Source organism: Callorhinus ursinus, unplaced genomic scaffold (genome assembly GCF_003265705.2).
Source record: "Callorhinus ursinus isolate GAN/ISIS: 27379988/994484 unplaced genomic scaffold, GSC_fseal_2.0 scaffold21, whole genome shotgun sequence".
NCBI classification, from domain to species: Eukaryota; Metazoa; Chordata; class Mammalia; order Carnivora; family Otariidae; genus Callorhinus; species Callorhinus ursinus.
In genome coordinates this window covers 7,040,053-7,062,626 of record NW_027397083.1, presented here as the reverse complement: position 1 = coordinate 7,062,626, position 22,574 = coordinate 7,040,053, and the positions used below count along the sequence as shown (strand labels likewise).

At 49.6% G+C, this 22,574-nt stretch overlaps 1 protein-coding gene across 1 annotated transcript; it reads left to right on the top strand.

Annotated features, from left to right (window-relative positions):
- Positions 1 to 11,834: 11,834 nt before the first annotated feature.
- On the top strand, positions 11,835 to 22,187 carry ACCSL (1-aminocyclopropane-1-carboxylate synthase homolog (inactive) like). Its single transcript, XM_073904906.1, has 14 exons — positions 11,835 to 12,387; positions 13,641 to 13,700; positions 14,144 to 14,214; positions 14,591 to 14,660; positions 14,894 to 14,960; positions 15,923 to 16,020; positions 16,280 to 16,357; positions 16,781 to 16,881; positions 17,930 to 18,019; positions 18,987 to 19,032; positions 19,126 to 19,267; positions 20,676 to 20,818; positions 20,905 to 21,057; positions 21,852 to 22,187. The coding sequence occupies exons 1-13, from the start codon at positions 11,872 to 11,874 to the stop codon at positions 21,049 to 21,051; spliced, it is 1,629 nt and encodes a 542-aa protein (XP_073761007.1). The 5' UTR covers positions 11,835 to 11,871; the 3' UTR covers positions 21,052 to 21,057; positions 21,852 to 22,187.
- The last annotated feature ends 387 nt before the right edge of the window (positions 22,188 to 22,574 follow it).

Sequence of the window (22,574 nt, the reverse complement as noted above, 5' to 3'; positions counted from 1 at the left end):
GAAGAGTGTCTAGCACCTGGCGGTTGCCCGATAAATATTTGTTGAATGAATGAATAGTGTGAATTTGCTCCTTTCTGTTGTCCAGCAGGACACAAATGTCATTTTCCAGGTTCCTCGAAAACCCCTCAGAAACGGAGAGCTGCTGTTTGGATGTGTTTTCCCATGTAAACAGTAGGCAAGTAAACACAAAGCAGTTACTTGACACCTACTGTATGCTCAGCCCCCGTGGGCTAAAGGGAGGTATACGCAAAGAGTTTCTCTCTTCGAGGTCTTTATGAAGCAGTCCGGTGGGAGTGCTCAGGTCAGAACACCTAGGTGGGCCGCTGCTCGGGACCTCGGACAGGCGTTGTTGCCCTGAGGAGCTGGAGCGGTCAGAGGGGCTTTGTGGAGTTGTGCCCTTTGGGGAACAGGACCCAGGAGGCAACCATGTGGGAACTGGCCTCAGGTCCTGCCAGAGGAAGATGGGGTGAGTGGGCCAGAGCCACCGGCCCCCAACAGCATGGCATTCCTCCTGCTCAGTTTCCCTACTCCAGGTGACCTCATATGACCTGGAGACTGGGCCGAACCTCCCAGGACGGCTAGGGTCCAGGTGCTGTGGCCCAGGAATCTGGAAGAGAACACACTAGGCCTGGATTCAGACATCCCTGGAGTCAGGCCAATTCGAGCGGCATGAACTTGGACAAAGTTGAGGAAAACTTGCTGGGCCTCAGTTTCCCCGTTTGGTGAGGCCAAGGACGCTTTCCTCACTGGATTGTTGGGAAACCCAGAACGTGGGCCTCTGGGCCCATGTCAGCAAAGAGAGCCTCTCATTGCAGACTCCCGGGTTCTGGCCACAAGGGTGCATAGGCCAAAGTCTTCTCAAACTTTCTGAGACTGTGTTTCATCGCTGTCAGGGGTCCAGCGGCCATTTGCAGTCTCCTCCCCTCCTGCTCTCCTCTTTGTGCCCGCCAGGCTCCTCTCTCTCAAGTGGATCTGCATGTGGCCAAGTGGCTCCTTGGGAGCTTGCGGGGACTGAAATCAAGGCAGCGAGAGTGATCCCAGCCCGGAGGTGGTGGGGGTCAAGGGCAGCTGGGTCTGGGGCTTGGGGGAGGAGCTCTGCCTTTCCCCCACCTCCCACTGCCTTCCTCCTTGCTTTCCCAACCTGGAAAGAGAACCCCAGGGCCCTCTAAGTTAGGCCAAGCCAGACACTGGACTTGGAATCTTGCCTTTGCGTCTGGAACAGAGATGCCAAAAGGAGCTGGGGAGGAGGAGGAGGAGTGGAGCGAGGGAAGGACGGGGCTCCCCACATCGGGTTCTAATCCTACCACTGATGTTTTCTCGTTGGGTGACGTTGGCCAAGGCACCCCACCTCTCCGAGCCCGGGCTTCCTGTCTGCAAGCTGGAGACCCCGGGCGAGCCTCGGATCACAGGGCTGCGGTGGGTTCGCGGGGGTTGTGGGGCCCACCCCTGGCACGGTGCCCGAGGCACTGGGTGCCCAGCTTCACGGGCGCACACTATGTGCACGGGGCCTGGCTGCTCTCAGAGGGCACGGCCCATATCCCACCTTTCCTTGTCCTTGCACCCGGGCTTCGCTGCTGCTGCGGAGGTGGTGGCCCTGTTTTCCGTGCCAGGAAGGAAAATAAGGGCTTAGTGCCCCCTCTTGGTGAGTCCTGGTTACAGCTGCTGCGGTCAGAGGAGGGGGGCACAGGAGAGGGGCTCCAGCTGCGGCAAGTTGTGGGCGAGGCCCCACAATGTCCAAGTTGTGGGCAATGAGTGTTTTCCTCTGGGCAAGTCTTCAGTCCCCCATCAGCATTCACCTGGTGCCTACAGCTAATTGATTCCCTCAGTCTCTCCTCAATTACTGATCAGTTGCCAAGACTATTGAACAAACACTAATCAAGAACCAGCCGCCAAACCTGCCCAAACCAGGTTTGGGCAAAGGGCATGGGGATATAGGGCATGGGCCTCTCAAGCTACCTGGGGAGTCAGGGAGGGAAGATTCCTCGGAGGAGGTGACACACGTAGACCTGAAGGAGAAGCAGAGGTCCGCCAACCGGGTGAGTCTGTGAGAGGGCTTTCTGAGTGCAGGGAACAGTAGGTACAAAGGAGGAAGGAGAGGTCATGGCGTTCTGGGAGAGTTAAGGAGGGTCAGTGTCAGGGCTTGTTGCAGGCAGGGGGAGGGGCAGGGGTGTGGAAAGAATGAGATTAGGGAGGGGCGCCTGGGTGGCTCAGTCGGTTGGGCGACTGCCTTCGGCTCAGGCCGTGATCCTGGAGTCCCGGGATCGAGTCCCGCATCGGGCTCCCCGCTCGGCGGGGAGTCTGCTTCTCCCTCTGACCCTCTTCCCTCTCGTGCTCTCTCTCTCTCTCATTCTCTCTCTCTCAAATAAATAAATAAAATCTTTTAAAAAAAAAGAATGAGATTAGGGAGGTAATCTGTGATGGACGATTCTAGAGTCTGATACGCCACATGAATAAGTTTGGATTCTGATGTTGCAGATTGATGGCTGGGGCTCTCTGACAGAATCTGGTCAAGCCATGCTCACGGTGCTTCCTTTTTTTTTTTTTTTAATTTGATGCACGTAGGGAGGTTATGCAGGCTGCGGTTAGCCGATGTCCTCCCCAATCTACCCTTCGCCTTAAGCCAGCTTTGCGCATTTGTTACTGTTCTGTCCCTGAAGATATTTGACTCTGTAACCCCTGTAGGGTGAAGGGGAGCCATGGGAGGATCTTGAGCACAGGAAAGATGTGATCAGAGTTTTCCACTGGGAGGTGTTCTGGGGCTCCTTGAGGCCAGAGACCTTCTCTTTCATTCTGAGAGTCTCGGGGTCTAACACCGTCCAACACAGGGTCTAACACATGTCGTATGGGTACATAATAAGTACCCGGTGAATTGGTTTTAGTTTTGTGCTCTAATGAATGGGGAGTGAAGAGGTAAATGGCAGAAGGGATGGGCCGTCAGGACAGGCCAGCCTGGGGGATACATGAGGTCCTAACCCTCTGGGGCAAGATGCCCGCCCACAGCTCAAACTTCCTCTCATGTGGCGTCTGCTAGGGCAACGTCTCTCCAAGAGTAGTCCGCCATCACCTGCCACGCTTGTTTTAGAACGTAGGCTACTGTGCCCAATTACAGACCTACCGAGCTGAAATCCCTTGGTGGAGCCCAGGCCTCTGTGCATTGGACAAACACCCACTGAAGTTGGAGAAGAGTCACAAGGCAGAGCATTTTCAGACCACAGGCTGCTTTTGGCCTTGTTTCTGTTGTTGGCCCTGAGAGAAAGTGGGACAGGAGCTGCCCAGGATGAAAGCGATAAGCCCACACAAAGAGTTATGTGGTAGTTCTACCTACCCTACCATCCTCCCATTTAGCCTTCCCACCACCCTCCATGAGGTAGGTTTCCTGACCTCCCCCCTTTAACCAGGAATCACTGGAGACCGGCAAGACCTGGCGAGAAGATGCAGTCAGGTAAGGCTGGGGGGATTGGGACCAATCTTTCTGGCACTCATTCCAGGGCGTCCTTGTCAGGTTGTCCCTCCTGCCCTAGGTTAACCCACTTCACCTTGTTCTCCATCATGGCCTCTCCAGAAATGGGGAAAGCTAGTAGCTCATTTGTTCTTTGAGATTTGATTGTTCCAGTGGTTCTCAAATGCTGGTAGTATTTGAATCACCTGGCAGGCTTGAGCTATTACATGGGCCCAGGCAGTAGTTATTCCTAGAGCTTCTTGCTCTTTGGAAGCTCTCCAGGTGGCGCCAGTGCCTCCCAAAGTTTGAGAACCTTTGCTCCAATGCAAGACTCTTCCATGTGTGGATGTGGCTGAGCCTTTCTCTGTAAAGACACAAAGAAAGGCCATTTTAGGTAATAGAGAATGTCTGGGGAGATCCCCTTGGGAGGGAAAAGGTGGATCTTATTATTGCCCTTGAAACCACCTTGTACTTAAAAGCAGAGCATGGGTGCCCCAAGCCGTAAGCCAGCTTAGTGAGAGGAGGGCGGTGGAAAGGTCTCTGAGCCCTGATGGTCAAGGATAGTTTCATTGGGCACAATAGGGATTTTAGACTGGAGACGAGATGAGTGGAAACAGAGACAAAGGTAAATGTGGGGTAGTGGGGACAGGGGAGCCGTGGGGTGTGGAGCGGGAGAGGGGCTTTGGGGCTTCAGCTGGGGCTCCTGAGCCCCCTGGTGGGGTAGGGAGCTTCTGGAGTCCCACAAGTGAATGCCAAGCTTTGAAGGTATGTGCAGCTTTCCAGGAAGAGGCCTTGAGGAGGGATGGTTAAGAGGGCAGTTGGAGCCTGGGGTTAGCGGACTTGGGGTTAAAGCTCCCCTTTCCCCTCCTACTTGTGCGAGTCACCTCCTTCTTTGGGGCTCTGTTTTCTCATCTGTGAAGTGAGGCTAATGGCGGTACTCTCCTAACAGAGTCATTTTGAGGATTAAATCACCCAGACCAGAGCCTGGTCCAAGGCAGTGCTCAAGCAGTGTTAGCTATCATTGATCATATGGGAGTTTTGCAGGGTCCTGTGTCCACCCCCCCCCATACAGCTTATACCATTCATACCTATTCCAGATATATTGGGGGGGCCTTATTAAATTAAATGGACTGTAATAAATTATGCCCTTAGTCGGTCCATCTGAAGGCTGGGACTAATTCTTACTTCCTAGCAGTTAGGATTAAATGCTGCATGGGGCTGGGGCCGCTGGGCAGTTGTTAGGCTCACTCACTAGGTAAGTGAACCGGGGTTGGAAGTACCGGTCTAGCTTGAAGCCTCGCTGCCATCATGAACGACACAGTAACTCTCCGGACCAGGAAGTTCATGACTAACCGACTACTTCAGCGGAAACAGATGGTCATTGATGTTCTTCACCCTGGAAAGGCAACGGTACCTAAGACAGAAATTCGGGAAAAACTAGCCAAAATGTACAAGACCACACCAGATGTCATATTTGTGTTTGGATTCAGAACCCATTTTGGTGGTGGCAAGACAACCGGCTTTGGCATGATTTATGATTCTTTGGATTGTGCAAAGAAAAATGAACCCAAACACAGACTTGCAAGACGGCCTGTATGAGAAGAAAAAGACATCAAGAAAACAGCGAAAGGAACGTAAGAACAGAATGAAGAAAGTCAGGGGGACTGCAAAAGCCAGCGTTGGTGCTGGCAAAAAGTGAGCTGGAGATTGGACAACAGAAGGAGTAAAGATGCTGCAGTGGCTTTATCTGTGGTGGTTGTGCAGATTTTTCATGAGAGGATCAATAAACTAAGAATGTTAATAAAAAAAAAAAAAGAAAGAAAGTACCGGTCTAGTGTTTACTACCAAAGTCTGGTTGGCATATATGTGCAACACAGGTGTGGCTGTGTTCCCCTAAAACTGTATTTACAGAAACATGAGTTGGGCCTCTATTCTATAACTACACTAAATTCTCTTGTAGATCATCTGCCAATTCTCTAGTGTCTTCCAGGCAGAGAGTAGTTAGTAATCTGTAGATAGCAGACCTCCAAATTCCCTTGTTCTTTTTTTTTTAAGATTTTATTTATTTATTTGGGAGAGAGAGAATGAGAGATAGAGAGCACGAGAGGGAAGAGGGTCAGAGGGAGAAGCAGACTCCCTGCTGAGCAGGGAGCCCGATGTGGGACTCAATCCCGGGACTCCAGGATCATGACCTGAGCTGAAGGCAGTCGCTTAACCAACTGAGCCACCCAGGCGCCCCAAATTCCCTTGTTCTAACTCTAGTTTCTTTCCTTGCCTAATATTCTCAGCTGAGACCCCTGGTACCATGTTAGATATTTAACAGTGACAATGGGTAGCCTTTTCTTTTGTTCAGGATTTCCAACCTTCCAGAGTTTTCCGATTGAATAGGAGGCTGGCTTTTTGGCTGAGAGGTATCTAATGTTAAAGAGGTATCCATTCGGGGAGCCTGGGAGGCTCATTGGGTTAAGCGTCTGCCTTCGGCTCAGGTCATGATCTCAGGGTCCTGGGATCGAGCCCCGCATCGGGCTCCCTGCTCAGCAGGAAGCCTGCTTCTCCCTCTCCCACTCCCCCTGCTTGTGTTCCCTCTCTCGCTGTCTCTCTCTGTCAAATAAATAAATGAAATCTTAAAAAAAAAAAAAAAGGTATCCATTCATCCTATTGTCTAAGTCAAGAATGGGTGTCTGATTTTGTCAGATGTCTTTTTAGTGTCTATAGATCAAGTGATTTTTATCCCACTAGGATCTCTTAACTATAAACCATGAACTTTATCAAATCCGTTATTGTTTAATTATAAAATGTGGGTATATTTCCTTTTCTCTAGAATAGTTTAAATAGCACCGCAATAATGTAGAGTTCCTGATGAGACTGTCTGGGACAGCTACTTTTTTAGGGAATTAGTTCTTTGATAACTTCTATGTAAATTGTTTTGACTTTCTCATCTGGGATTAGGATTAATAAACTACATTTTTAAGCTAAATTGTCGATTTCATCCAGACTTAAACATTCTCTATATGTGCCTTTTTTTTTTTTTGCGAATTGGCTCTTCCTTTTTTTTCTACTATAAATAATTCTGTAAATATGCTCCTGTGTACTTGGCACCTGCCCCCATATTGGTCTTCCCACTCGATGGGCTAGCATTGGAAACAAACTTCACTTTGCTATTTATATCCTAACAGAGTTTTAAATTAGCTACAGCTGCATTTAAAAAAACCCAGTTCCTAAATATAGTAAAACTCCTAAGTGTACAGTTTGAACTATGACAAATGGTTATGGCCATGTAACCACCACCTCATTAAGTTCTAGATCATGTCATCTCCCCAGAAAGTTCCCTGCACCCCATTATAGTCAGTTTCCCAACTCTCTCCCAGGGCAACCACTGTTCTGATTTTTATCACTTTTGATTACTTTTGCTAGTTCTATAAGTAGAACTGTACAATATGTACTGTGTCTGGTTTCTTTCACTCAGTTGTCTTTGACGTTTTTAAAGGCAAACCTACTTGTGCAGATTAGTAGTATCCACACAAGTCCAGTTCCTCTAGGGGGAGGAATTGGTACTGCCTAATGAAGTATTGATGCTTTGATGGCTACAGGATTCTAGGTTGGGAGCTATTTTCATTCTGTATATTGAAAATAACATTTCATTGTTTCAGGTTTTTCCTGTTGGCTGAAGTCAGCTTCTGGTCTGTTATTCCTTTAAGGGTAACTTTTTTTTTCTTGGCTGCTTTTGAGATGTTTGCTTTTTGTAGATTATATATATATATAATCCTAAATATATATGTATGTACATATATATGTATGTATATATGTAGATTTCTTTATTCTCGTTTGCATTTGTTGGGCTTCTTGAATCCATGCTTTGGTGTCTGATTATTTGGCACTGATAAAACATCTTATTCAGATTGCTTCTGCTCCATTTTTCTCTTCCTTTGGGACTCCAGATGAATATGTATATGTATATTTTAGATTTTCCCATATCTTCTCTTAACTTTCTTTTGTGTCTTCATGTCACATTCTAGAAAGTTTCTTCAGCCTCTTCTTCTGGGTCACTGATTTTTCTCTTTACGTATACCTAATATGAGAATAAACCCTTCCAGTGAGGCTTTTCACTTTTGGTCATTGCATTTTACCCTCTAGAATGGATTATCAAAAGGACAGATTTGAAAGAAAACAATTTCCAATCTGCCAATTTTCAGACTTGGGTTTTTATCTCCTTGAACAGAAAAGTGATTATTTTACAGTCTACCCTTAGTAGCCGGAGTCTAGTTAGCCTTTCTGTTGTCTGCACTGGTCTTACCTCATGCTCTTTGTTCATGTGTCTGGATTTTGTGTTCTGGACACTGTATTTGAAAAAGTGATCCTCTGAGAAATGCAAGTCTAAGGTAACCACATCCAGAGTATTTATTAGCTTCTGCCCGGGGAATTTGAGTCACGAACAATAGAGGAGGACAAAGTTGTTGGATGAAGTTAATCCAACTCCAGAAATTGAGATCTCCTGGGCATTGTGACATGAAGCCCAGCTGCTGCCCATGCAAGGACTGGTTTTCAGCCAACTTAACACTCGTTCCCAGAAGTTCTGGACTCAAGTGGGAGGTCTGAGGTTTAAAATCCTGGCTCTCCTGTGAGACCATGGAAGTGACTCATCTTCATGAATCTTCAGTTTTCTCACCTTGAATTGAGGCATCTTCTTGTCTAACATATGGAGAAACTGATGCCCAGACAGGGAAGATAGTTCTTGCAACATGCTACAATTGGTGAGTAGGAACTCTAAAATATAACCTAAGCTCTTCAAGCCCGCTTTTACCTGAGATTTCAGTTCTGCAACTTGTGTTGAGGGGTCTAGCTTCCCAACACCTTGCTTCCCAAGCACATAGAGGAGACTCTGCAATCCTTATCATACTTACCATAATAAGAAGGAAATATCTGGATTAGGTCAGAGGACTGGGACGCCAGGGGAGGCTGGTACATGGCAAAGGGAAGGAAGGTTGGAGGGCGAGACAGAGCTAGAAGAGCTTGTAGGTTACTAGGAAAAGTGACATCAAACATTTCCTGCTGTAAAGGGTATACCCATGTGCTGCTGTTGCAAACAAACAGGAGACCAGCTTGTTCCTAGCTCATTTCCTATGTTCACTCCTTCTCAGCTTCTACTATTTGTCAGCCTTTTCAGAGGGCTATTGCTGTCTGCTGGGCTGGCTCTGAGACACTGCTTCTAGCTGTTCTAGAAGGTCCCTGAGTGTGACTTAACAGGTAGATGGTTGGAAGCTGGGGAATACTGAAACCAAGGGTGCATACAAGAGGACTTGAGGAAAGGGTTGGTATACTCCAATACAGTTTAGGGACATTATTGCCTTTGTGGGCCAACGTCTTTCACAATAGACTTTTCCTATAGAAAAGACAAGTCTTGGCAGAGGCCTAACTGCCAGGTTTCCTCCTGGCCTTGCCACATACTTCCTTCCTTATTAGAAAATACATTTTGCCAAGAAAATACACTTCTTTCAGGTGCTTGCCCTGGCACCTATTTGTTCTTCCATAAGCCTGTCTGAGAGGTCCTCATTCTACCTGCTGTAAGCTGCCTTTCTCCTCCAATGGCTTGTCAGGCCACACTGGCCTCCGGTTTCCCTATGTGATCCTGATTGCTATTTTCTTTGGTCCTAGAGTCCCTGGCTGAGAGCTGGGTAGATGGGGCAGAATCGTGGAACTTTGGTAACATCAAGGACTTCCAGGGCAAGGAGTCCAATAGTGCCCCTAATCCAGCCTGAACTGGAATTACTGCTTAAATTCTGGGCCCATGTGTGGGTCTAGTAGATACTATGGAGCTGTGACATCTTTGATTTTGTTATTAAGTTGACACAAGACAAGACCTTTAATATGTGAGAACCCAGCTCTGGAAGAAAGCAGACCACCCCCACCCCCAACTGGTAACTTCTTGCCCATTGAAAAGAGATCTTGTCCACCATTGTGACCCTTCCCACCAGCACTCCCCAGGACCAACAGAGATGATAGGCACCACTTTTTGAAAGGCAAAACCACAGGAATCTCTCTTGACCCTTAACTACCCCTCTATGCAATCCAAGTATAGATCCCTCTTGACTTATGAGGGGGTTATGTAATGATAAACCCATTACAAGTTGAGAATGCATTTGATTAATACACCTAAACTAATGAACATCGTAGTTTAGCCTAACCTACCTTAAATATGCTTAGAACACTCACATGAACCTACACCTGGGCAAAATCCTTTAACAGTCTATTTTATAATGAAGTGTTGAATATCTTCTGTAATTTATTGAATACTGTACTGAAGGTGAAAAACAGAAGGGTGTCTGGGTCCGGGATAGTTGTAAGGTGGTTGTTGACCTTCGTGATCGTAGGGCTGAATGGGAGCTGCAGCTCACTACCAGTGCTCAGCATCACGAGACAGGATCCTCCCACATATCCCTGGTCCAGGGATTCAAATTCAAAATTCCAAGTACAGGGGCGCCTGGAGGGCTCCGTCATTAAGCGTCTGCCTTCGGCTCAGGTCATGAGCCCGGGGTCCTGGGATTGCGCCCCATGTCGGGCTCCCTGCTCCGCAGAAAGCCTGCTTCTCCCACTCCCCCTGCTTGTGTTCCCTCTCTCGCTGAGTCTCTCTCTGTCAAATAAATAAATAAAATCTTTAAAAAAAAAAAAAGCAAAATTCCAAGTACAGTTTCTACTGAATGCATATCATTTTTGCACCATTGTAAAGTAAAAAAAAAAAAATCATAAGCTGAACCATCCTAAATCGGGGGGATGTCTGTATCCGGAAGGACAGCATGACCTACCTACCTGCAGGGTGGAGAGCCCCATTAAAATGACCTTCCTACTTTTAAGGGAGGGAGTTTGGCCAGAACAAAGCTATTGCTTGTGGAACAAAGGGTTAGCCTAGGCATGAGGGCTTATGTTTGTTTCATTTCTTTCTAAACAGTATGCATGTTCCTAATTCTGGTGACTGAAGGTCTTTGTATCACTGTTGATGAGAGGTTGGCACCCTAAGTCAAGACTTCGTCCTGTGGCTGCATCTGGTCATTGCTCCATCTTCTATAGCCAAGTCCTCAGTTATGGCTCCTCTCTTCATGGACTCGGCAATATCCCCGTGGTTGTGTCTCTCCTACTAGTTACCTAGGTGCTGAGCACTGTGCTAACGATCTCGTGATGAAGGCTGCCCTGGGGAGATCCTGAACAAGGAACTGTATTAAGTGTCATTCAGGGGAAGTACTAGATGCTCTGGGAATATCACAAGCTGACTGAACATGGTCAGAAGAGGTTGGGCAGGGTGTCCAGTATTTGGGTTCTTTCAGGCCTTAAAAAGGTGTTTCTTAGGTCCTAGCCGTCATTTTGACTTCTCTTCAGAGGAAAGGGCGGTTTGAGTGTTAGAAGTTCTCAAAGCAGAGTCTCAGGAACTCGTTAGAACTGAAAATTCCCAGCCCCCACCTACTGAATGAAAGTCTGGCAATGAGGCCTCGCCATCCATGTCCCTAAAAGTCCTCAGGTGATGCTGGTGAAGTCTGAAGTTCAAGAACCATGTATCGTGCCATGGTTACTAGTGATGCATGTCTAAGGTGGCCGTCCCAGCGAGCAGGTAGAAAGCATTTATAAGGAAGGGACACAAGGGAGGAGTGGAAGGACCGAGCTTTGAATATCTGGTACGGCCAACTTAGGAAAAAGAGATAAAAAGAAGGGCTGGTGTTCTAGGATAAGGGATGGCAAACCTTTTCCATACAGGGCCAGATGATGAATATTTTAGACCTTGTGAGCCATATGGTCTGTGTCCCAGCTATTGTGACACTCTGCCATTGTGACGAAGAAGCAGCCAGAGGTGATACATAAACCAACAAATGTGACCGCGTTCCCATAAAGCTTTATTTACAAAAAGAGGTAGCTGGATTTGGCCCTTGGGCAGTAGTTTACTAACCTCTCTTCTAGCAGAATAATTTACTGAGGCTTTTTATTTTCTGGGTGTCTGGGTTCTCTCCATCTCTCTCTCTCTCTCTCTCTCCCTCTCCATCTGTCTCTCTGTCTTCAAAATCCCTTTTTCTTAGAACCCTGTAAAGCAGGAATTGCTCTAATTGAGGCACAGGGTGGAGCCCCCAGAGCCTACCTGTTCAGTTTCCCCTTTTTCTCAAAGTGGGTCCTAACGCTTTTTCTCAGGACACATTTTAATGTCATTGAAGTACAGGGCTCCAGTGTCTGGGCTTGGGGCCACTTAAGCATTGCCCCTGAATGAATCGGTAATTCTTCCTGAACCGACATGGGCCTGTACCCCATGCGTGGAAGTAGGAGGAGGCAGTGAGGAGCCGGAGGTCAGGCCTGGACCGGAGGGTCAAGGAGAGTCTCCTTTGCTACAGTGCATGGTTTCCCTCTCTCTCTCTGCAGGTTCCAGCTAGCCTGCTGAGGCCGAGACAAAGACCCAGAGCATGAGTCACCAATCAGACACCATCCATCTGCCCTGTGGTCAGATGAGGGGTCAGGGCCTCGGCAGCCAGGGCACCCACACCCGGCCCCTGGAGATGATGCTGCACTTGCGGCAGACCATCGAGAAGCATATCATGCAGTTGGTCACCAGGCACCAGCAGCAGGATCTGGTGCTGGGGGACCAAAGGCATCATCAGGCCACCGGGGAGCAGGAAGCCCTCCTGGGCAATTTAGTGTCCCAGTTGGTCAGCCTCCTACGGTCTGGGGCCACGGGTGGCCTGGGGCTCCAACCATCCTACCCTGCCCTGGATGTGAGGGGTGATGTCGGAGGTGGGCAGGAGGCCCAATCATCCGGGCAGCCTGACCAGCCAGTTCACCAACTGAAGGATCCCGAAGCGACGTTTGTCAGCCAGCACCTGTCCAACCGTGGGATCGAAATCTCTGCCTCATACCAGGCCAATTTACAGGACTTCAGGATTTACCAAGCAGACAAATACCATGAGGACACGAACCCCCTGGTGAGGATGGGGGGCGGGGGGAGACACCTCCTCGAGGGCCCCGATCACTAGGATTTACTGAGTCCTGTGCCAAGTGCTGGGCTCTCTCTCACTCTTCCTAGTGCCATGAAGTAGACACTATTGTCATCTTAGGAGATAAGGGAATGGGCACAGGAGCAAGGTGACAATGCCAAGAAAGTTAAGGGCTGTGTCTGGGTCCTCCCCCCGCCCTCTTCCTCGTGCTTTCCCTCAGTCCCAGCTCTTGCCCACTAGGTCACAGTGGTCACGGTGCTAAGCAAACCCGCGCTCACGGAACTGAGTCTAGTTGCTGAGTATTGTCTGGCACTGGGGAAAGGAACATTGTTAATAACAACCTGAGAGAAGTAAGGGGAGGCCTGATTGGGTGGTCTGAGGAGTCTTAAAGGCTGAATCAGCCAACCATGTGGTAGGGGTGGCCTTCCAGGTAGGAGGAACTGCAGGTGTGAAAGCTTTAAAGTGGGAAGGACTTGGAGTGATGGGGAAATGAGGCTCCTGAGGCTAGATTGGGGAACATGAGTGACGTGACGAGAGTTATGAGGTGTTAGGATGGTGAGGTTAGGATAGGGAGCCAGTGAGAGGCTCCCAGCAGGAGCGGTTCACAACGGCTCTCTAGCCAGAGGGTGGAGGACAGCCCGAATCATACCTTCTTTTCTGTTTCTAGCTAAGTGATATGTGGTCAATGGTCATAGGCTTTTTCTGGGAACCGACTGAGTCCTGCATCTCCCCTGGACTCTGAAGAACCATATCTCCTCCAGTAACTGGAAGGGGCCTCACACTGATGTGGAAGTAGCAGAGGTGGGCGTGAGCCAGGCCCTGGGGCCAGGCAGATGGCGTTCTGCCCATCCCCGAGGTCACATGGCTAGTGGGGCAGTCCACATTTTGGAGCCTCCCTCTCTTAAAGTGAGGATCATAATAGAACCTTCTTCTCAGGAGTTGTGAGAAGTAAGGCCACTGCATGAGGCACTGAGTCTAGGGTCTGGCATGTAGTAAGAACTCAGTGACTGCTCTCGGGTGTAGAAGTACTGTGTGGCTCTAAAGGGGGAAATTGCAAGCCGTATGATTTTTGAATCTGTGGCAACTTTTCTAACACTTGAAGCTGTTAGATAAGGAGTGAACTGCCTCGTGGGGCAGTGAGATTTCCATTTGAAATAATCTAAGATGAGTCCTTACTAGAATGTTTAAGGAGGTCCCTAGAGGGCAGGGCAAGTGGACTGATTGATTCCTTCCATCTCCAGGGCTTCATTAACCTTGGCATCAGTGAGAATAAGCTCTGCCTTGATCTGATGACTGAAAGGGTAAGCCAAGTCTTGGGCCATGCTGGGACCCACCATCGGGTCCAGTCCCTCTAGACTGTTTCTTAGCATGCGGTAGATACAGGAATGGGACTTAGGAGTTTAGGGAAGGGAGTGGGGAAACAGCTTCTCAAATAACACATCTGACCTCCTGGCTTGCTGTGTTTAGGGGTGTATGGGTATATGGTGGGTAGGCTGCCAAGGGAGACTCTGGCCCAAGTGTTGGGTTCTGGAGGTCATCCAGCGCTCCTCAGTGAATTCTCTTTGTGTATCCTATGACAAGGAGATTGGGGGCTCCATTCACGAAGGGGCATGTGGCATGTTTCCCTATTCTTCTTCCATAAGGCCCTGGGTTGTAGGGCAAACACCCATATGCATCCTAGCAGTAGGATGAGGCTGGTTGGTCTTCCCTGGTCTGGCTGTCCTCATGCTCTGTTTGTCAACAGTTGAGTCAGAGTGATATGAACGTCACTGAGGATGTCCTGCTGCAGTATTCTGATTGGTCAGGGCAACCATTGTAAGTAATTTCCAGATCTAAAGTCTCATGGCCCCCAGACGCCTATTCTCAGGGAGGGAAGGACCCAGGGCACCAGATTCTTGGTTGGCTACCTCCCTATTTCTCTGGTAACAACGGCTAGAAAATGTCTAGAGTGAAACCGCCTCAGGAGGGAGCCCGGTGTAGTAGAAATAGCACTGCCCTGTATTCAGAAGGCCTGAGGTCTCATCCAAACTCTCACGCCTATTGTCTGCATCACCTGGAGAGTTGATGGCATCAGCCAGTAGCCCTGTGATACGAGGTTGGATGCCTTGCTCTTTGGAAAAGACTGTAGACCTTGAATAAGGACAGGCCCCTGGGCCTGGGCACCACAAAGTCTCTCTGGGTCTACCCACAGCCTGTGGGAAGAGGTGGCCCGGTTCCTGACCTACTACTGCAAGGTACCTGCTCAGCTCGATCCAGAAAATGTGAGTCCATTTCCAAGCCTCACTGCCACCCTGGTGGAGGACTGTGTTCTTGGGGGACTCGCTGCATTTTCTAGAACCAGCAGAGACCCTAGGGCCAGGGCAGAGCCAAGGCCAATGGGTCACAGAAGAGGAGGTTCCTGGTGCCTGTCCCTGCTTAGGGGGAGGGAGACAAAGGGGCTAGACCTTCGTACATGGGGATTCATTTTTGACTTCTGCCTTCTGTGCATCTTCAGGTAGTTGTTCTAAATGGTTGCTCCTCTATATTCTCCACACTGGCCATGGTTCTGTGTGATCCAGGTGGTAAGTCAGTGGGCTCTGCTTTCCCTCAGGAAAAGAGCAGCTCATGGGCACTGGTCCTTAGGGAAGAAGAATATCTTGACTCAGAGGCCTTTGCCCTAAAGTGTTGGAACTTCTACCCTGCTTAGAACATCTTCCTACTATTTCCAAAGGAGTGACAGATTTGGGTCCCCATTTAATATGGAAGGAAAACATGGGACAGTCCTCAAGGAGGTATGCCTCAGAAAGAGTGACAATTGGAGCCAACTTATTATATTATTAGCTGGGCTTCTGGACTCAACACCAGTACAGAGAAGCCCTGGTAAACTAGCTTAGAGCAGTTAGATTTCCTAACTCTTGTGTCCTCCTCTGCCCACCCCCCAAAGGCAAATTAGTTCTAGAGCAAATAAGGCCGAGGGATCTGTTCTCAGTCTCCCTCCTAACAACATCCAGACAAGAGTCTCCGGTCTTAATGAGCTCTCGCTCCATAGAAGGAAGTTACCCAGATGGCCAGTTTCACTCAGAGGAGTAGGTGCTTGGTTAACTCATCCGTGAGGCCAAAGGAAGGGGAAGGAAAGAACCCAGGAGCTCACCAGGTGCAGGTAGCCTGGGCCATGCAGAGAGATGAGTGCTCTCTCTTGGCGCAGACCTCAGCCTCTAATGTTTGGACGGGAGCTGGTGAGACCTGCTGGATGACTTGTGCTCTACCTGCTAGCAAGCCCGTTTGGGTTTGTAACCTTGATTCGGAGCCATTCCTAGCGATATTCTTCCCCTTCTCCTTCTCTAGTGTTTCCCCACATAAGGTTTATAAGAATGTAACTTTTATAGAGCCTGAGGCCAAAAATTAAGCCCCAAGTAGGAGGGATTGCCAAACTAACCTTCTCTGTCTGTAGTGTTGCTACTGGCCTGTGGGGGGCGGGGCACGGCTGGCAGGTTCTGACTGAGACCCCCCACCCACTGACCATGTTGTCTCCCTGTGCTTCCAGAGGCCTTGCTGAGCCCCCCCCCCTTCTATGGCGGCTTCGTCTTTAGTTCCCAGCTGTATTCGAAAGTTGAGCTGATTCTCGTCCACCTGGACAGTGAGGTCAGAATGGGGCCCCTCCCCCTGCTTCGCCCCCCCCCCCCAAGGCAATGGACCATTCTAAGGGCATTTGGAAGGGGTAGGGGACCTCGTTCTCCTCCCATATAAGTGACAGTGGGGGGAGGATGGGGAAATTAGGGCAAGGAGGGCATGTGGGACGGCAGGCCTGGGTGTGAGGTGTTGGGCGGTGTGTAGAGGAGCGAGGGACCAGGGCTTAGAAGCTTCCAGGTAGGTGGTGCTCAGGCAGAGTGTTTGCCTCCAGAGCACGGATGCGAACCCCCACCCGTTCAAGCTCACCGTGGACAAGCTGGAGCAAGCTCTGCTTGAGGCGACGCTTACAGTAAGGAGGGACCCATGTCTTCGGGGTGGGCGCTGCTGCCCCTGAGAGGGGCTGGGTCCGGAGATCTGGGACAGTGTTCTCAACAAGGTGTTGTGGGCTCCTTCGGAAGGGGCGGTGTCCCAGGGGCATGTCCCCCTAGGAGCCCTGAGCCCCTGTCTCTGGGGGCAGCCCCCAGAGCTCCTCCTTGCTCCCCCTCCGTGGGCGCTAAGAGAGCTGAATGTTCCAGATCCTACCTAAGTTGCTGAGACCCCAACTAAAGGCCTCAGGGAGGGGATGTGTCCAAAACTGGGTATCCTGACTTGACCTTTGGCTGAACTTGAGGTAGACGTGAGGGACCTATTTTGTTCACCTCAGTGATGTTTTGGGGGGTTTTGTTTAATTTTGGGGTTTTTTGATTTTCTGTTTTTTGGTTTTTTTTTTTAGGGGAAAAAGGTCAGAGGTCTCGTGCTAATCAACCCTCAGAATCCTCTGGGGGATGTCTACTGCCGAGATTCACTGAAAGAATACCTGGAATTTGCCAAGAGGTAGGTGTTTCACCCCTTGAGACTACACCAAGTCCCTGAACAAGGTTCCTAGAAGTCAGAACCAGATGTAATTTACCCCAATATTTTTACTGCATAGTATACTTTGTAAAGCTATGTACAACTCACTGAAATTGAAGTGAAAAAAATGCACCCACATGCTTCAACTGAATTTTTTTTGCTATTTTGCCTTTTTTTTTTGGCCCAGGTACAGACACCTACGTAACACTTGTGATCTGGTGTTTTTGCTTTTCCTCCTCTTGTCATGTAACCACTTTCTCCCAGCATCCGTTTCCCAACTGCCCGGCCTGAGGTACTGAGGCATCCAAACTCTCAGACCCTGTGGGGTGAAGGTGTGTCCCCAGAGAACTCCCACGGACATGTTAACATCAGTTCTCTCTGGAGTCTTGAAATAGCCCTCTTCGTTAGGGGGTGCTAACCTCCCATTTTCTAGAAGAATCACACTTACCCAAATTTCATAACTCTAGTCCAGACCAATTCATGGCAGAGGGACAAGTGGAAGAACGCTGGACGTGTGTGGGCTGGAACTTGACAGAACTGGGTTCAGATCCCAGCTCAAGCACCTGCTAATTGAGGAAACTGACTTTGTCTCAGAAACGGTTTCTTCATCCACAAAATGGAGATACCAGCACTGCTTCGGAGGGCTGTTGGGAGAAAAAACACGGTGACCTGCGTTAGCACTTAGCCCGCTTAATGCCACTATTCAATCAGGACCCTGGGTGGGAGCTCCTGACTATACCAGATATAAAACTCTTTGGGATGTGCAGCCCTCCTCATTGCATTGGTCTCTGCTTGACGGCCGAAGGGTTAGATGTTCTGTGGAGTGTCTTTGGGTCCTGTTCCTTCCTACCCACCCCCGAGCCAGGTCTAAGGTGTACGCCCCTTCTACCTTACCATGCCCCTTGGAAGGGTTGGATGGGCAGCCAGAGCAGGAAGAGTATCTGAACTATATCCAGAGAAGCCCATGAAAGAAAGAGTTGAGATGAGAGAGAACCTAGATAATGTTCTCCCTCTTTTGCCCAACCTGCAGGTACAACCTACATGTGATTATGGATGAGATTTACATGCTGTCTGTGTTTGATGAATCCATCATGTTCCACAGCATTCTGAGCATGGAAAGGTGAGTTTGTTGGCCTCAGTTGGAGTCTGGAATGCAAGCCATGAGGTTCCTGCTTTTTGCAGGGTGTGTTCATGGGTCATAAACTTAATTGACTATGTGCTAGGAACTGGGGCCAAGTGCCACCGGGAGTGTGAAAATGAGCAAAGCATCCTCTTTCCTCCCAAGTGTCTTTTTGCAATGCTGTTTTGTACATGAGATAACTTGAAGGCAAGGTAGAAAGTGCACTATCACACGTCTCCATAGAGTCCCACAGAAGGTCAGGGTAGGAACTTCTTTATAAGTAGTGCCTAGGGAAAGAAGAGAAATAGGCCAGAACTTTCTTTTTTTTTTTTTTTTAAAGATTTTATTTATCCATTCATGAGAGACAGAGAGAGAGAGGCAGAGGCAGAGGGAGAAGCAGGCTCCCCGCCAAGCAGGGAGCCCAACGCGGGACTCGATCCCGGGACCCTGGGATCATGACCCGAGCCGAAGGCAGACGCTTAACTGACTGAGCCACCCAGGCGCCCAGGCCAGAACTTTCTTAAGGGTAGCATGTGGCCCTAAAATACGATCCCAGCAGCCAAAGCAAGGCAAGGCCATGCCCGGCAGAAGGAACAGCTCTACCCGAAGTGGGGCAGTTAGAAATAGGTGAGCACATTTTAGAAACGGTGGGTGGCCCACGTGTGTGAAGAGCTGATTGCCAAGAAGGTGGCTTATGGACCAGCTGCAGGAAGGCTCTGAGCCAGGCCGAGGGGCCTGGGCTTCATTCAGTGGGCACTTGGGATCTGTCCCATCTGGTTCCCCAAGGATACCTTTTGCTGACTCCCTGGCTGTTAACTGGGGCAACTGTTTCTTGAACTTTGGGCCCCATAGGCTCTTATGTCTAGGAAGGACCTCAAGTCCGTTTTCCTCTCTTGCCCTCATTGACCCCAAGTTTTCATCCTTTCAATATGTCTTTATAATCTTGATTGTACTATCTCCTCTCCAGTTTGCCTGACCCCAACAGGACCCATGTGATCTGGGGCACCAGTAAGGTGAGCCCCAGCTTCCCGTCTTTGGGTAGGAAAGGAAAGGGGGCCGGGAGGTGGGCAAACCAGGTATTCCTCCCCCTACTTCTTTCCCTCTAGGATTTCGGCATCTCTGGCTTCCGCTTTGGTGTTCTTTACACACACAACAAGGAGGTGGCCTCTGCCGTGAGCTCTTTTGGCTATCTCCACGGTGTCTCTGGCATCATCCAGTACAAGCTGTGTCGGCTGCTTCAGGACCGAGGTAGGCAGCGAGTCCCATCCCTGGGATCGTGGCTAGGCCTCATGGCCATGGGGGAGTTCCTGGGTCCGCTTGGGCCGCTGACATACCTCTAATCCACTGAGACCCTGTTCGCGGTCTCGGGTTTGATGGTGGCAGGACCAGAAGGTTGACATGCCTCTCATCCACGGAGACCCTGTTCGCTGTCTCGGGTTTGATGGTGGCAGGACCGGAAGGCTGCCATACCTCTAATCCACTGAGACCCTGTTCGCGGTCTTGGGTTTGATGGTGGGAGGACCGGAAGTTTGAAGGCAGGGAGGGCTGTAGCTCAGCTCATGCAGTAGGGCACAGAGACAAGACGTAGCTGCTGGCCTAAAACACAGATGGGCTTTCATGTTCGGGAGCTGGTGCTGTGCCTGGAAAGGCAAATTGTTCTCTAAGGCTTGAAAGACAGAAACCAGTCTTAATGCAAAGTCAGTTTTCCCTCCCCAATGCCTGGCTTGCTTTAGGCAAAGATGACCCAAAAATGCCACGACTCCTTGAATAGGACTTGACTTCATCTTCCAAGGTGGCCAAAGGAGAGCTGCCATTTGGGCAAGTGGGTGTGGCTAGATCTATGGCGCCTGCATTCAGTTTCCTCCATGGATCACAAGTGAATCCTGGCTTTAGAGGAGACCTCCCCCAACCCCCTCTATTTAATGCCATTGCCCAAACTTAGATAAGGCCCCCTTTCTTTAATTCCCTATAACAGAGCAGATGCCAGGCTGGAGGATTTAAATTAAAAGCTGGGATATAATGATACAAATTAATGTAATTTGATAATCTGGTTTAGAAACAATTTGCTTTCAGCTTTGGCAGGGGGAAAGGGGTCGATAGGAGAAATCCAACCAGATGGCTCCGTGCATGGTGCCAGGCCCTCTGATATGTGGCAGAAACCAGGTTCTTAGCCCTTTGGACACGAGTTCTCCACCTTGGACACATGGGAATTATCTGGGGAGCTTAACGCTGATATGTGGGCTCTATCCCCAAAGATTCTGGTTTAGATGATCTGGAGGTATAACCTGGGCATCGGGACTTTTAAAAAGCTCCCCAAGTGATTCTAATGTGCTGCCAGTGCTTAGAACACCTGGGCTAAGGGCCTCCCCAAGCATATCTAGGTTTCTCGAAGTCCACTGTGTGAGGCTCTGAGTATCTGCCCAGTTGGAACAGCAGCATCTATCCCACTTTGGGGGCGCCCCAACTCTTTGTATCAGAACATTCCTACTGGACTATTGAGAAGGTGTGCTGGGTATGGCTACCGTCAGCCCAGATATAACACAGAGCCCGTCTTGGATAGAAAGAGCTGGTACAAAGCCCAGAGAGGGAGCCTTTGATAAGGCTGCAGATCTCTGCCACCAGACCCGTGATGGCTATCTTCTCCCTACCCGTCCAGAGTGGATTGATGGAGTGTACCTGCCCACTTACCGCTCCCGGCTGCAGAGAGCTCACAGATACATCACTAGGAAGTTGAAGGCATTGGGGATCCCTTTTCTCAACCATGGCTCTGGCCTCTACGTCTGGATCAACTTGAAAGTGGTGAGCTCTGGGAATGGGGTGTGGTATTCTTGGGCAGCCCTGCCTGATGCGTCTTTGGCTCAGCCCTGCCCTTCGGCCTTGCCTAGTACCTGGATCCGTGCACCTTTGAGGAAGAGCTGCTGCTCTGTCCACGCTTCCTGGATAACAAGCTGATCTTGTCCCGAGGCAAGACCTACATGTGTAAGGAGCCTGGCTGGTTCCGCACCGTCTTTGCGGATAGGCCCTCCGGCTAAAGCAAGGTGAGTGGTCCCGACCTCCCCCCGCCCCCAACCTGGCGTCCTTCAAAGATGCCCCATCAACTCCTCTATCGCCCAATTCCTGGATCTTCTCTTTTTTTGGCCTTTAGCAGCCTGTAGCGCCAGGCCCTGCTGTGACATCTGTTTCTACCTTCACGTCCTTGAGCTCCTTTGCAAACAGGAACCCATAGATAGGCCCGTGAAGAACACTGTACCCTTTGGGTATCTGTTCTGTGGCTGCATTGAACAGGCCATGGGGTCTATCCACTAAGAAGAAGTGGTACACTGCCCTTTGGGGCTAGTGGTTCGGCAGGGGAGATAGACCAGTAGGGCCATGGGGGGTTCCTGTCCATTATACGGCGGAGTTCAGAGTCTCCTCTGAAGGTTTTGGAGAATCTGACCTTCATTTTGCCAATTTTCTATTGTGTCTCGCCACGTGCCAGATACTGTTCTACCTCTGGGAATAGACCCATTAATGAGAACATTTATGTCACGGAAATACCTTTTGGAGAACGGACTGAGCAAATAGAGGCAGATAGAAAATCTGATGAGGCCAAGGCCACGAGCCAGGTTACGGGATTTGATATGAGAGCTGAAGGTGTCTGGCAGGCAGATGCTGGGATAGTGAAGCTTCATGAGAGCAGGTAGACTTGGAAATCCATCCCAAAGAAGGGAGGACTGAACGTCAGCATCCCTGAGCGAGGGGCTCTGTGGTGGTCTGCCAGGCCCTGGGGTTGTCTGGGGCCCACCCACAAACCCACTAAATCTTCATTTCTCTCCCTGTTTGGACCCTCTAGCCACGTATTGGTCCTACCAGGTGCTGGAGGAGCAGAAGTGGGATCTGAGAGTGAAGCAACCGGAGAGCGCACAGAAAGAGTAAGTGGTCTGCCTCCCACCCAGTGGCTGCAGCCGGTCACGTGCTCAGGGACTCCCTGACGTCAGCCTCTGGGCCAGAAGCCTGGGGTTTGGGCCTGGTGTTGTGATTGAACCAACAGTGGGCTCCTCCGGGAATGGGCTCCTCTGACCCCAGTCATCAACCTTCTCCAGCTGAGCATCTGTCGCTTTGGAAGCTTTGCATCTTTTTAGTCTTTGCTAGCCATGTGTGTGTATGTGAAATGTTTTTATGGGGGTTGGGGTGGGGGCTTGCTGGGTCCCGATTTTGATGGTTTTATTTTTGTAGTCCGCATCTAATAAATTTCATGTTCTCTTAAAGTCTAGGCTTATTTTCTTTTTTACATTCTTTGTATCACCTCTGGGAGATTTTTTTTGGGGGGGGGTCTCTTTTAAATTCTAAGGCAAATTGTATGTGAAGAATACTGTCCAGGGAAGGTGAAAAAGGAAGGAAAGAAGTGATCCCTGATTGACAAAGCACATTCTAGATGTCAGGATCCTATGACATTGTATCCCACAAGATCACACCCACCGTGCTCATGTGTGGCTGCAGTGCAGGGTAAGGGTATAGTGCCAGATGTTCCTTCTTCTAAATAGGAGTTCTTTCCATTTGCGCTTTTTCAAAAGGC

Coding starts and splice junctions, on each gene's coding strand:
- ACCSL (XM_073904906.1), top strand. CDS start 11,872: ATGAGTCACCAATCAGACACCATCCATCTGCCCTGTGGTCAGATGAGG. Junction 14,961..15,922: donor GGTTCTGTGTGATCCAGGTG/GTAAGTCAGTGG, acceptor CTGTGCTTCCAG/AGGCCTTGCTGAGCCCCCCC. Junction 16,021..16,279: donor TCGTCCACCTGGACAGTGAG/GTCAGAATGGGG, acceptor GTTTGCCTCCAG/AGCACGGATGCGAACCCCCA.